The 14,033-nt window shown below is 64.5% G+C and overlaps 1 protein-coding gene across 1 annotated transcript; it reads right to left on the bottom strand.

Moving 5' to 3' along the window:
- Positions 1 to 4,844: 4,844 nt before the first annotated feature.
- Positions 4,845 to 11,358, bottom strand: NES (nestin). Its single transcript, XM_030474184.1, has 4 exons — positions 10,449 to 11,358; positions 9,507 to 9,631; positions 9,001 to 9,074; positions 4,845 to 8,567 (listed from the first exon to the last, which is right to left on the bottom strand). The coding sequence occupies exons 1-4, from the start codon at positions 11,355 to 11,357 to the stop codon at positions 5,221 to 5,223; spliced, it is 4,455 nt and encodes a 1,484-aa protein (XP_030330044.1). The 5' UTR covers position 11,358; the 3' UTR covers positions 4,845 to 5,220.
- Between the last annotated feature and the right edge of the window lie 2,675 nt (positions 11,359 to 14,033).

Below are 14,033 nucleotides of genomic sequence, written 5' to 3'. Positions count from 1 at the left end.
CCATTGGCTGCGGACCGCCTCCCGCGCCCCACCCGCCGCGCTCATTGGCTGCGAGCCGCTTCCTGCGCCCCACCCGCCACGCTCATTGGCTGCGAGCCGCCTCCTGCGCCCCTCGTCTGCCACGCCTCCCTCAGCGGTCAGCCCCGATCGCGGCTTTCATTGGTTAGCCGCTGTTCCGGGAGGAGGAGGAACGCTTTTGTGGCTTCCGATTGGCTGTGAAAGACAGCCGGGGGCCGCCTCCTCGGCGAGACGCCTCTTTCATTGGCTAGAACAAGGTGGCCAATCAGGTGAAAGAGTGACGAGCGCTGAGGGCGGCCTGCAGGGGGCGCCGTGGGGCGCGGCGGGACCCGGTCGCGACAGGGGTGCGTCGCGATCGTGCCCGACCCCGTGGGGTGAAGGGGGGGGGGGGCAGCAGGGAGAGGTTTGGGGGGGTCCATGTCCCCCTATTTGGGGGGGGCAGCAAAGAGAGGTTTTGGGGGTCCACGTCCCCCTGTTTGGGGGGCCAGCAGGAGGGAGAGGTTTGGGAGGTCCATGGAGGAGAAGGAGGAGGATGAGGGGGGGTCCCACGGGCCTGGAGGTGACAAGCGCCCCCCCCCGCCCCGAAACCCAAGCCCGGCAGTTGTCGCCCCGATGGGGTTTCAGGGACCCCCCCTCCACCTGCCCGCGGCTGGAATGTGGTCGGGATTCCTGGAGATCTTCCACCCTGAGGGATGGGGAAGGGCTGGCACGGGGTCGGCAAACTGGGAATGGGGCCCCCGAACTGGGAATGGGGCCCCCGAACTGGGAATAAGGTCCCCAAACTGGAAACGTGGTCCCCAAACTGGGAATGGAGACTCTGAACTGGGAACGGCACCCCCAAACTGGGAATGGGGCCCCCGATCTGGGAATGGGGCCTCCGAACTGGAAATAAGGTCCCCAAACTGGAAACGGGGTCCCCAAACTGGGAATGGAGACTCTGAACTGGGAATAAGGTCCCCAAACTGGGAATGGAGACTCTGAACTGGGAACGGCACCCCCAAACTGGGAATGGGGTCCCCAAACTGGGAATGGGGCCCCTGAACCGCGCAGGGCAACCCCTGGGGACGCTCTGGAGCCTCATCCCTTTCCAAGGCCGGACCCAGCCCCAGCTGCCGGGGGTGACTCAGGACCGGCCGCGGTCACATCCTGTCCCCACATCCTGGCACCAGCCGGGATCTGGGGGGGCTTTTCCCAGCGTGTCCGTGGCAGGTTGGATCCGGGGGGGGGGGCACATCCCTGTTTGTCCCGGTGCCACCTGCGTGCGGACACCGGCAATTCCATGAGGAAGGAACCACTTTGTCAGTGGCGTGTCCGGAGCTGAGTCACCTCCTGCCCTCGCTGCCCCCATCCCGGTGTCCCATAGGTGGGTGCCATGGGGTGCCCCGGGAGCGGGGTACCCCCTTTGCCCATAGTTGGCTCAGCCCCGTTCCATTTGGGGCTGGGTGAGAAGGGAAACTGAGGCACGGCGCTGACACACACGGGTTGGGATCCGGCCGAGCTGCTTCCCACGCTGCATCCCTGTTCCCGGCTCATTCCCACCCTGCTTAATGACGGGTGTCTGATCCCGGCCTGTGCCGCATCCTGCGCCCTCTTTATGGGTGCTGCGGGTGCGTAAATGGGCAGGGGAGCATCACCCCATGGGGGTACATCGCCCCATAGAGAGGGGAGCATCGCCCCGGGGGTTGCATCGCCCTGGGGATGGGATGCGATGGGGCGCGGTGGGATGCGATGGGATGCGGTGGGATGCGGTGGGATGCGGTGGGATGCGATGGGATGCGATGGGGGAGCATCACCCCCGGGCCCCCTCCGCCCTCCCCGCCGCTGACGGACGGCTCCAGACGCACATTCCCGGCGGGATCCCGCCGCGGGGCTCGGCCTCAGGCATCCGCGATCGCCCCGATTTGGCAGCAGCTGCCGGGGGGGGGGCATGACCCAGCAGCTGAATGAGCCCCAAAACGGGGCCAAGAGCTTATTATAGACACCGGAGCTATTCCGGGGGGTCTGACCCGAGTGAAGGGCGAGCGGGAGGTGGTGGGGGGGAACATCTCGGGACGGGGGGGGGAGGTCGCAGGAAAGGATGGGAACGGCTGGGAATGGGGATGGACCCCCCACTGCCCACATCCCTGCGCTGGTGTGGGGCTGGGGACCAGCCCGCCGCTCCCGTGGGGGGGGGGGGGGGTTAGGTCCCCATCCATTGTCCCCATCACGGGGGACAACCCACAGGGCCACCCCCCCCTTGGTGGCCCCAGCGCGGCTCCTGCTCGCCCGCGTCTCGCCCCCCCCCCCAAAGGGCTCGTTGTGGGGAGGGGGCTGCCCCGGCCCCTCGCGCTGTATTTTTAGTCCTTTCCTTATAAGGTTCCCAGGAGTTTTTGGGAGCTGGGAGCGGGATGAAGTCATCGCTGAGGTCATCCCGCCCCCCCCCCCCCCCCGGCCCTCACCCCACAGGGAGGTTTTGTGGTGGCTCCATTGAAATCCCCTTCTCACCAAACAAACCCCTCCCCGGCTGCAGGGGGCCGGGCTGGGGGGGGCTCTTAAAGCACCAGCCCCACAGCCCCCCCCCCCATGGCTGGACCCCCTGCACCCCCCCCATCGCCCTGGTGCACCAGCATTGGAGCGGGGTTCGGGTGCTCTGGGCCCCCAATTTGATGGTGCCCAGTGTGGTTTGGTGGCTTCTGGTCTGCAGGGGTGGGACATGGGGGGCTGTTGGTGCCCTGAGTGTGACTGGGGCACGCTCAGCCCCATTGGCGCACGTTTGGTCCCATAAGGGACATGCTCGGTCCTGTTGGGGACACGCTTGTTCCCATCAGGGCACGGTCTGTCCCGCAGGGGACAAACCCCGTCCCGTTGGGGATACACTTGGTCCCATCAGGACACACTTGGTCTTGTTGGGGACACGTTTGGTCCTGCCTGGGCAGAATTGGTCCCATCAAGGACATGCTTGGTCCTGTTGGGGACATGCTTGGTCCCATCAGGGCACATCTGGTTCTATCACACTCAATCCCATCGAGAACACGCTTAGTCCCATCAGGGCACAGCTGGTCCCATCACGGACATGCTCATCACTGGGACACACTTGGTCCTGTCATGGACATGGTTGGTCCCATCAGGACATGGTTGGTCCCATCATGGACATGGTTGGTCCCATCAGGGCACAGCTGGTCCCATCATGGCAATGCTCATGACTGGGACACGCTTGGTCCCATCATGGACATGGTTGATCCCATCAGGACACGCTTGGTCCCATCATGGACATGCTTGAACCAGTTTGGGCCGTGCTTTGTCCCACTGAGGACACATTTGGTCCCGTTGGGGACATGGTGTGTCCCATGGGTGACACTCGCAGCCTCCAGACCTTCATCACTGGGTTCCTGCTCCCGGCTGCACCCTGGGGTCTGCAAACCCACCCCACCGGGTGCCCCATAGCCCTGGGCAGCCTCATCCCATCCTCCTCCTCCTCCTCCTCCCCTCCACCATCTGTCCCCCCTCGTCGCTTTGTCAGCACCGGCTGGAATGTGGATTCATTTCATTAGGAATGTCACCCCCCGCCTTGGGAATCTCCTCATCCTTCCATCCATCCATCCATCCGTGCGCTGCCATCACCGGGCAGCTTTGGGGGTGACCCTGGGGAGGGGGGACATTGAGGTGGGGGGAACCAGAGCTGCCATGGGGCTGATGCTGCCCAGGCTCGGTGTGGATTGAACCCGGCCCCGGCGCCTGCTCCAGCTCATCACGGAGCTTGTGTTTGATTTCATCCCGGGGCTCGGAGCTGCTGGAGTTTCACCTTAAAAGGAAACCGTCACCCTCGGGCTGGGGGGGGGCCGGGGGCTTCCCATGAGGAAAGGCAGATCCATGGTGGGTCCTTATCGCTCCCTGGCTCCGAGCATCCCGGTGCTGGCACGGGCTCCATCCGGCGTGTGGGTGAGCGCTGGGGCCAGCCAGGCGGGCACCCAAGGGGCGATGCTGAGCGCACCCATCAGCACCAGTGGGTGCTGCTGGTCTTGTCCCCTTGCCCAGGGTGACTCAGCCCTTTGCCCAGTATAAAGGAGCCCATTCTGTGCCCAGAGGCTGATTTATGCCATGCCGTCCCCACGCCTGCTCACACAACGGGACATTGAAACCCCCCCCGGCTCCCCACAGCCCCATCCTGAGGCTCAGCATCCTTTGGGAAAAGGGGGAAAGATGCGTCTGCTGCAGTGACAGGGTCCCGTCGGGGTGATGGGGTCCCCAATGTGATGCTCGGGGGTACCGGTCCTGAGGGCATCCTGCCCGATCCAGGTGGGAATAGTGGCTGGATTTACCGGCTCCTGGCTGGAGGCGCTGGCACCGGGATGGGGTGGGCTGGAATCCCGTCCCGCTCCCGCCCAGGCGGGGGCTGGGGAAGGGCTTGGGGTATCCGTGAGGGCCTGGGCATGGGGAGCAGCACATCTTGGCCAGCAGGAGCAGGGCAGTGACTGTCCCCCTGTTCAAGGTCCTCAGTGCCACGGGTGCGTGGTGGCCTCGGCAGTGCTGGGCAATGCTTGGGCTGGATGAGCTGAAAGGTCTTTCCCTGGCTGGTTCCATGGTTGTGTGATCACCCGGGGGGGCTGCATTGCCCTGGAATGGGGAGCATCACCCCAGGGATGAGGGAACATCAAGCCAGGGGTCACATTAGCTTGGGAATGCAGGAGCAGCGCCCTGGGGGTGGGAGAACATCAACCCATGGATGGGGGTTACATGAGCCTGGGGATGGGGGACCATCACCCTGGAGGTGCACAAGGGGATATTGGGGAGCATCATCCTGGGGCCCCTGGTGGCAGCTTCCCTGGGGCTGGAATGAGGAGCGGAGCTGAAGGACGAGGCTTTATTAACTTAACAACACGGCAGCGAATACACCCGGCGTGGGTCACCCCATGTGGGGACCGGGGACCCCGCAGTGTCACCCTTGGGTGCTGCATCCCGTGGGGCGGAGATGGGAGGGGGAAAGATGGGGGTTCAATTAAATACAGCCACGACAACACACCCGGAGGGGGCAGAGATGGGGCCGGGTCCCTGCATGCGACCGTGGGGCCCGTGGCCTCGGTGGCTCTTCACTCTTAGAGGGGACACAAAAACCCACACAAAGGTGTTAAAGACCATGAGGGGATGGAGAAGCGTTAGGTGGGGTGGGGGCATGAAGGGGGGTGCTGGGTTCTGGCAGGATGGGGGGTACCGGAGGGGTCCCCATCACTCGTTCCCCATGGAGCAGGGCTCCTGCTCGGCTCGGACGGTGTCACCGTGTTTACCACATGGGCTGGCATCGGCCACCTTGGTGCCGGTGGCATCTCCGGGAGCCGGCACGGCCGCGGCAGGGTCTGTGTTCTCCATAGGGAATGCCGGTGCGGTGCCGGTGATGCCGTTGGGCACCTCCTCGCTGAACTCGGCCAGGTCCTCCAGGCTGGCGGCGCGGTGCAGCCCGTTCTCTGCCCGCACCGGAGCCTGCGGTGCCGCGTCCGCCGGTGCCTCCTGCACCGTGGGCTCCTCCTCGCTGGACGAGGTGGGTGAAGAGTCTTCTCCAGCATCCTGGGTGCCGCCGGGACCCTGCTCCTTGCCCTCGGCTGCCCTGGCGCCCATCACCACCTCCTGGTTGAACTCCAACGCTTGCTCGACGATCTCCAGCAGATCCGGGTCCTCCGGGATGTCCAGTGGCACCTCTGCAGCATCCGATTGCTCTTCAGCCACCTCTGGGGACCCCCCCTGCTCCGGCCCGGAGCCTGCATGAGGTGGGTCGGCCTCGGGGGGCTCCTTGTCCTCGGCTGGGAGAGGGCTGTCACCGTCCCGTGCTTCCTGCTCCATGGGTGGTGGTTGCTCATCTGATGGATGCTGCTCTGCTTGGTGGGGCAGAGGAACTGGCCTCTCCTGGGGCTGGAGCACTGCCGGAGGGATGGGCTCAGCTACGCTGGGCTCATCCTCATCTTCCTCCAGCCCCAGGCTGCAGCCTGGGGGTGTTTCGGCTCTTCCAGCATCACTGTCCGGCTCCACCGCGCCATCGAGCTCCTCGGCTGGTTCAGCAGCCTGGGCTGGTTCAGCAGCACCTCCTGCCACCGGCCCCATGGCCCCACCGTCTCCTCCAGGCACAATGGGGCCTTCCTCCGGCTCGGAAGAACCCCCGTCGACCTCCTCATCCTCATCCTTTGGCATCTCTGTGGGCATCCTCACGGCTTCATCTGCTGCACCAACTAATGCCTCAAAGTGCCCTTTGTCGTCTGGCGCTGGAGATGCTCCTCCAGGAGCTTCCACATCGTCTCTGCTGCCCTCGGTTGCTTCAGCTTTAATCTCTTCAAAGTCCTCGGAGATCTCGGCTTCCTCCGAGCTGGACACCTCTTGGTTGGGAGCAGAGACCATGAAGTAACCTTCCTCCTCCTCAGCACCCTCTGCTGCAGGAGCTCCCTCTGTCCCTGCCTCCTCCTCATGGCTCTGGACCATGGTGGGAGCTGGTGGCTTATCGCTCCCTTCCAGCCACCCTTCATCCTCTGGAGCTCCTTCAGATGCTGCCTCTATGGTGTCCTCAGCCTCGAGAGGGGTTTGGCTGGATGGGGCCACAGCCAACATCTCCCCCCCATAGAGGTGCAAGGGGGTGCTGTCGGGCAGCGTGTCCTCCAGCTCCACCTTCCTGCCTGTCCCTGCTGCCTCCTCCAGCTCCCCCGAGCCCCCATCCTCGTCCTCCTCCTCCAATGGCCCATCCTCCTCCTCCAATGGCCCATCCCTCTCCATGCCTCGTGCCTGCTGAAGCTCTGCAGGGCTGGAGCCGGGAGCATCATCCACATCCTCATCCCGCCCTTCCCATGGCTCCTCCAGAGCCTCGGCCAGCTCCTGGCTGTCCCCTTGCCCAGGGGGACCTGTGGGGACAGGTTGCCCCATGGAGCCGTCCTGCTCATCCCTTGCCAGCTCTGGGGCTGGCTCAGCCTCTTCATCATCTTCTTCACCCTCTCCTTGGGTTCCCTCCAGCCATGTGCCATCTCTGCCCTCGCTCTCCAGCCCTCCTGCGCCTAGTGGAGTGTCATCTGTCCCCAGAGCCTCCTCTGTGTCCTCTGCTGCCACCTCCCAGCCCTCTGCAGGGGGCTCTTGGCTGCTGCCATCATCGTCCCTGCCCCAGGGCTCCTCTCCCTGCTCCTGCTCCTGCTCCCGCTCCTCTTCCATGAAGTCCTTTCCCTGCAGCTCCTCCTGGGCTCTGCTCTCCTGGCCCAGGGGTCCAGGTCCTGCCCAGGGGTCTCCTCCCAGCACCCCCCCGCTGGCCTCTCCCTCTTCTCCCTCACCTTCTGCTCTGCCTTGGCCCTCCCCTTCCACCGCATCTTCCTCAGGCCCCAGTGGAGCCTCTTCTGCTGGGGTGGCCCCACGGATGCTTGAGGGCTCCTGCTCTGGGCACATCTCCTGCCCCCTTTCCTCCAGCCCTGTCTCGCACACAGGCATTTCCTGGTGGTCAGGCTCTTCCTGCTCTCCATCAACAAGGTCCTCTTCCAGGGCCGGGTGGCTTTCCTCGAGGGCAGCACGAGCAGCTTCAGCTTCCCTTGGTGGGGACTCCTCTTGGTGTTCATCCATTCCTTCACCCTGGAAATCACCGTCCTCCCCGCAGGGGATGTGGGATGCCCTCTCCTCCTCCTCTTCCTCTTCCTCCTCCTCTTCCTCCTCCTCCTCCTCCTCGGGGTGTGATGCCTCCATGCTTGGGACCTCCTCCTCCCCTTGCTCTGGCTCTTCCTGGCTGGTCCCTGTCTGGCCGGGGCCGCCCATGTCCTCTTCCTGGGACACCACTTCTGGTTCCCTTGGGCTCCGCACAGTGGGCATCTCCTCTTCCCACTCTCCCATCTCTTCCTGGCTCACAGTGGCACTAAGGGAAGCAGCAAAGCCACAAGGAGGGGACGTGGCTCCGTCCCGCTGGGTGCTGCTCTCGACACCCAGCCCCTGGACCACCAACTCCTCAACCTCCTCCTCTGCTTCAGGGGCTTCACCATCCCCATCACCCTCAGAGAGGTCTTGCCCTTCTCCTCCTTCTGCCACAGCCTCTGTGTGGGGAATGGGGCTGGGGGCATCCCGGGGGGCCCAGGTGGCGCTGAGCATGGGCTCTTCTTTGGCTTGAGCATCATCCTTCACCTCCTTGAGAGCATCCTCCAGCGCCTCGCTGACCAGCTGGGCTGGGTACCGCAGGCTGCGGGTCTTCTCCATGGCTTCGGGTGGTGGATGCTCCTTCCCTCGGCTCCTCTCATCCCCATCTCCCCCCGGCCAGGCAGGACCCTCCCCTGGGCTTCCCAGCATGGGGCTGGGGGGCTCTGGGGAGAGCTGGATGGGCTGCGAGGGGCTTGCTGCAGGGAAGCTGGGAGCATCCCGTGGTGCCGCGCCATGGGCAGCACCGACGCGCTGGAGCTCCCTGGTGCCAGCGCTCGGGGTTTGGGGGATCAGAGCATCACTGGGGGCTTTCCCTGGCTGCCCCCTCCCCTCTGCCCTGGCGAAGGGCGAGGGGCTGGCACGGTGCTCCCGGGGCAGCATCCTCCTGGCCTCAGGGCCCAGCTTGGTGCTGCTGCTCCCCTCCAGCTTGAGATCTGCAAAAAGCGGGGGGCAGAGGGTGAGGAGCCACTTGTGGGGCTCCTCCGGCCCCCCCCCCATCACCTCTTGAGGTGCCTCTCGCTGCCCCTGTGCCTATTTTTAAACAGCCCCTTGATGGGAAGTGGGAAATTCCTGCCTGGAGTGCGGCGGATGCCAGTGCTCCAGCGGGGGGGCTGGAGGGGGTGGCATCATGCAGGGATGATAAGCTCTTATCATGCCAGGAGCTCTCTGGACGCTGTTCACACCTTCCTATCACAGCTGAGCAACCAGACAGGAAAACTGTGTCTATATTGAGCCTCATCCCAAAATCTCCCTCCCTGGTGCCAGGGATGGAGCCGGGATGGAGCCGGGGATGGAGCCAGGATGGAGCCGGGATGGTCCCGGGGCAGTCCCGGAATGGAGCCGGGATGGAGCCGGGGTGACCCTTACCTCTCAAGCCGTTGGCCAGCCTGTATTCCCCCGTTGGCATTTGCAAGCGGGTGCTCTCTGCTTCCAGCAGCGTCCTGCAGGGAGAGGAACGCGGTGGGTGCCCCTTGGTGGGTGCTGCAGGGTGGGGAGGTGGGTGCCTGCAGCGGCTCCTGGTGCACCCCAGCACCCCTCGCAGGGAAACTGAGGCACGGGAGGGCTGCGGGGGGTTCTGCTCCTCTATCCCGCCCCCCCCCCCTCTCCTGTCTCCCGTCCCATCCCCCTGTTCCCAGGATTAGTGTCCGCTCCGGTGACATCATGCTCTGCCGGGGCCTGCGCTGGGGACAGCCCCTATTCTCATGCAAATTGTCCCCCCAGTCCCCCGCAGCCGCCTTTGTCTGGGGCCATCTGGAAGGGCTGGAAGAGGGACACCCCTTTGCAAGCCCCCCCTTTGTCCCCGAGACCCCCCCCAAGCACCTTCTGTGTGTGCCCGAGGTGGTCCCCGTCCTCACCCCCGTCGGGGACCTCACCTGTAGGTCGCCACTTCCAGGCTAAGGGACATCTTGAGGTGCATGAGCTGCTGCCTGTCCTCCAGGACCTGGGCGATCTGCACCCGCAGCGTCTGCTTCTCCTGCTCCAGGGCCTCCAGCGCCAGCTGCGGGATGGGATCAGGGACACCTCAGTCCTGCCCCAGCCCTGCCTGGTCCTGCTGGACATGGGACCATGCGGGTGGCTCCTGCTTCCATCCACCCTCCTTTCCATAGGGAAAAGGGGTCCTGGGCACTTGGTTTTAGGGGGGCTGAGGATGTGGAGGGGGGGGTGAGGAGAGGAAGGATGCCACAAAGTGATGGGCAGGGGGCTGCGAGAGCGGGAATGCCGGCGGGATTCAGGACAGCGGGATGCCAGCGTGGGAAAGAAACATCTTTTGCTTCTCTTGCTCTGTGGTGCCCGTGGCTGATCCCTGGACCTGGAACAAAGAGGGCTCCTTCCCCGGGCGCTGTCCCGGCATTCCAGCCCCATTCCCCCTCTGCTGAATGACTTTTGCAGCTGTTAGGCTGCAGCTGCAGCAAAGTCGGTCGGAGTTTATCCTGCCCATGACCCCCCCGCTGCCTGTACCCGCTGCCTGTGCCCTGCCTGCACCCAGCGCCGGGCGCTCCTCTAGGATGAGGAGCAGCAGCTCCAGGCAGGTTGATGGGAATGAACCCAGCGTCCGGGTGCTGCTCCCCGGCGCCGAGGTGGCCCCAGGTCCCTGCTGTGGTGGGGACAGGGATGTCCCGAGCTGCTCTGCTCCTGCTCCCGCCCTCCCCAGCTTCCTCTTCCTCCATCTCATCCAGGGCTTCACCATCCGCCCTGCCCTGGGGTTTGCTCCCTCTGTCTTGCCTCCTCCCATCCCTGAGCACCCCTCCGGCACCCCCAGCACCCCGCTCTCCCCTCCCCATGGCACCCAGTGCCACCCCACCACCTCCACCCACCTGGAACTTCTCTGCCTCCCCGCGCTGCTCCTGCCACTGCCGGGACAAGGACTCCTCCAGCATCTCCTTCCGCGCTTTGAGCCCGGCCAGGTCCTTCTCCAGGCGCTGGAGCTGGAGCTGGCTCTGCTGGTTGTCCTCCACAGCCTTCCAGAGGCTTTCCTTGGCCTGGCAGAGGGAACCCTCCAGCTGCGACACCTCCGTCTTGTAGGTCTCCACAGCCCCTTTCCAGATCTCCGAGAGCCTCTTGGAGTAATCCTCCACCTCCAGGGGCTGGAAAGCCACCGGCGCGCAGCGGAAGCTCTCCAGGCTCTGCGAGAAGCCGGCGATGTCCTGCTCCAGCCCCGCTTTCTCCTCCTCGTGTACCTCCAGCAGAGCTTCCACCTCCTTCTGCAGCCGCACAGCGCTCTCCTTGAGCCAGATCTGCGCCCTCCTCTCCTCCTCCAGCTCCTTCCTGCTCACCGAGAGCTGCTGCTTGGCCGCTTCTCGGGCCGCCTGCTCCTTCTGGCACCGACTTCTCACCTGCTGCACCTCCTCGTAGAGGCTGTCCCGGGCCAGCTCGGCCGCGCACTTCCCGCTGTAGGCGTCCCGCAGCGCATCCCGCAGCGCCCGCAGCTCCTCCTCGTACTTGACCCGCCGCTGGTCCCCGGCCGGGCCGCTCCTGGCGCTCTGGATCTCGGCTCTCAGCGCCTCGTTCTCCTCCTCCAGCACCTTCACCCGCGCCAGGTAAGCTTCCAGCCGCTTGTTGAGCTCCCACATCTGCAGCGACTCCTCGCCCAGGGCTCTCGCCCCGCTGAAGCTTTCCGTGCTCAGCATCGGCGCCGGGGGATGCCGGAGGATGCCGCGGCTCTGGAAGAGGGGGAAGGCAGGGAGGGAAGAGTGCCTGGAGCAGAGGGGAGCGCAGCTATTCATACTCCACGCTGGGCAAGTGGGAGGCCCCTGAGCCCCGGGCGAGCCGCCAGGTTTAACCCTTCCGCTCCTGCCCGGCTCCAGCCCACACGGGCTCCAGCCACTTGAGCCTCCCCCCAGCTGTGCTCCAGATGTGATGTTCTAGCCTTGGGGAAGAGCAAGGTGTTTCTTGGCACTTTAGGAAGGTGGTTGGAGGGGTTGGATCCCCCCCTGGCATGGCTTGGCTGGGAAAATCTGCCCCCCTTCCAAAGCTTGAGCGCTGTGCTGTGGGGCTGGAAGGGTTGCTGTGGGGCTTGAGGGGCTGCTGTGGGGCTGGAGAGCTGCTGTGGGGCTGGAGGGGCTGCTGTGGAGCTGCAGAACTGCTGTGGGGCTGCTGTGGGGCTGGAGGAGCTGCTGTGGGGCTCGGCATGGAGCTTGGGAGATGTCCAAAGGTCAGTTGGCGATAAGGGCATCCTTCCCGTGCTGCTCCAAACAGTGGGGCTAAGGAAGCCCAACGGGGCCCGTCTATGGTCCCACATTCCCGGGAAGGTGCTGGCTGCACCGGGAACACCGGTGCCTCTCGGTGGCCAGTTTTGGGCTCAATGCCCTGCAGCCGTAGCGACACCGCTTTGGCACAAGGGGGACAGCAGAGAGGGGGGGTGGCACAGGGCATCACCCCGGCCACCCCCTCCTTGGGGTGCTGCATCCAGCTGTGTCCAGCTGCAGCATCCTCGCATTCCACATGGGAAGCCCAAAGGGGACTGCAGCCGGTTCCGCGTCTGAGACTTGGCAAGCGCCGGCTCCTCATTTGGTTCCAATGGAGGGCGGGGGGGGGGGCGGGGGCGAGGGGAGGAGGCTTCGAACTGGAAATTCGGGAACAAAAGAAGCAGGAAAACGTCTGTTGGGGAGAAACTTGTTGCCGGCGCTTTCCCCCTTCCTCCCCCTCTCCGAGTGACCGCGGTTCTCCCATGGGATGGTCCCTCGTGTCCCGCCCAGGAAAAGAGGGAAAGGGAAAACGTCCCTTTCCTCGTTGTCCCAAGGGGCGGCTCCGGGCGAGCTCCAGACACAAGCAACAGTCCCCTCTGCTGGCAAAGGCCACCCAGCGCTGTCCCCACGCTCCTTCCAGCCCCGCACCGCTGCGGGCTCCATGTCCCCACCGCCTGGGAGCAGCAGTAACAGCGATCCCGGCCCCAGCCCCATGGCAGGGAGCGGGTTCTCCCTCTCAGTGTTAAGGGGGGGGATGCCCTTACTTGGGGGTCCCCAAAGGCATCGTCTTCCCGGCTCATCTCCGGCCAGACTTCCTGCCTGGCTCCCTGGCCAGCCTCTGCTTTGCCTCTTGCAGCAGCATTGAAATGCCATTAAGCAGCACAGGGAGCGCTGAGGTTGGGTCATTCATCTCCGGGTCCCCAGAGCTCTGCCTGAGCCTTCAGCATACTCCTCCTCCTCCTTGTTTCCAGCTGCACGTCTGCTCCGGAGCCGGCCTTGCTCTCCTCTTCCTCCTCACACCTTTGCTTTGGCTTTGCCCCATCCTTTCTCCCGTAGGGACAACCCAGATCCTGCAGCCCAGGGAGGACTCAGGATCCCCAGGGATGTAGAGGGGTCCCAGCACTTCCTTGCTTGGGGGAGCCTGGAGGGACACCCCGGGGTGGGGATGTCTATGTATCCCTTCCTCCTGTGGGGTGCTCAGGGTTGGCAATCACTTGGAATAGAGACATCTGTGTCCCTGGGGGATGCTTGGGGTCAGGATCCCATGGGATGGGGATGTCTGTGTCTCTGGGGGATGCTCAGGGTCAGGATCCCATGGGATGGGGATGTCTGTGTCTCTGGGGGATGCTCAGGGTCAGGATCCCATGGGATGGGGATGTCTGTGTCTCTGGGGATGCTCAGGGTCAGGATCCCATGGGATGGGGATGTCTGTGTCTCTGGGGGATGCTCAGGGTCAGGATCCCATGGGATGGGGATGTCTGTGTCTCTGGGGGATGCTCAGGGTCAGGATCCCATGGGATGGGGATGTCTGTGTCTCTGGGGGATGCTCAGGGTCAGGATCCCATGGGATGGGGATGTCTGTGTCTCTGGGGGATGCTCAGGGTCAGGATCCCATGGGATGGGGATGTCTGTGTCTCTGGGGGATGCTCAGGGTCAGGATCCCATGGGATGGGGATGTCTGTGTCTCTGGGGGATGCTCAGGGTCAGGATCCCATGGGATGGGGATGTCTGTGTCCCTGGGGGATGCTCAGGGCCAGGATCCCATGGGACTGGGACGTGTGTTCCCCCCCCGGTGCCAGCCAGCTTGGCACGGGGCACGTGTCAGAGCTGTTACGTGACTTCAAGCAGGGCTGGAGCAGGAGGAGGGGGAGAAGGAAGCACATCTGGGCACTGGGGCTCTTCCAGCCTGGATGCAGCTGGGAACCGGACCCCTTCCCATACCCTTGGCTGCTGGGGCTGGGCCTGGGGCAATGGGAAGGGCTGGGAGACCCTAGGTGACTGCAGGCAGGGATAGAGATTCTCTGATGTCAAATAAGGGTTGTGCCCTGCTGCCACTTTGGTCTTCACCCTCTTCCCCTACCCCTTCCAGGACCTGGATGTACCAAGAACTTTTCCCCACTAATGCCATCAGCCAAGAGGGACCAGGAGCTGCCCTGGGAAGGGGCAGTCAGAGCCACAGCCCTGGAAGGCATCCTGTGAGCCGGCACGGGTAGA

This window comes from Strigops habroptila, chromosome 22 (genome assembly GCF_004027225.2).
Source record: "Strigops habroptila isolate Jane chromosome 22, bStrHab1.2.pri, whole genome shotgun sequence".
Classification (NCBI taxonomy): domain Eukaryota; kingdom Metazoa; phylum Chordata; class Aves; order Psittaciformes; family Psittacidae; genus Strigops; species Strigops habroptila.
The sequence above is the reverse complement of the archived record's forward strand: the minus strand, read 5'-3'. Positions and strand labels throughout refer to the sequence as shown.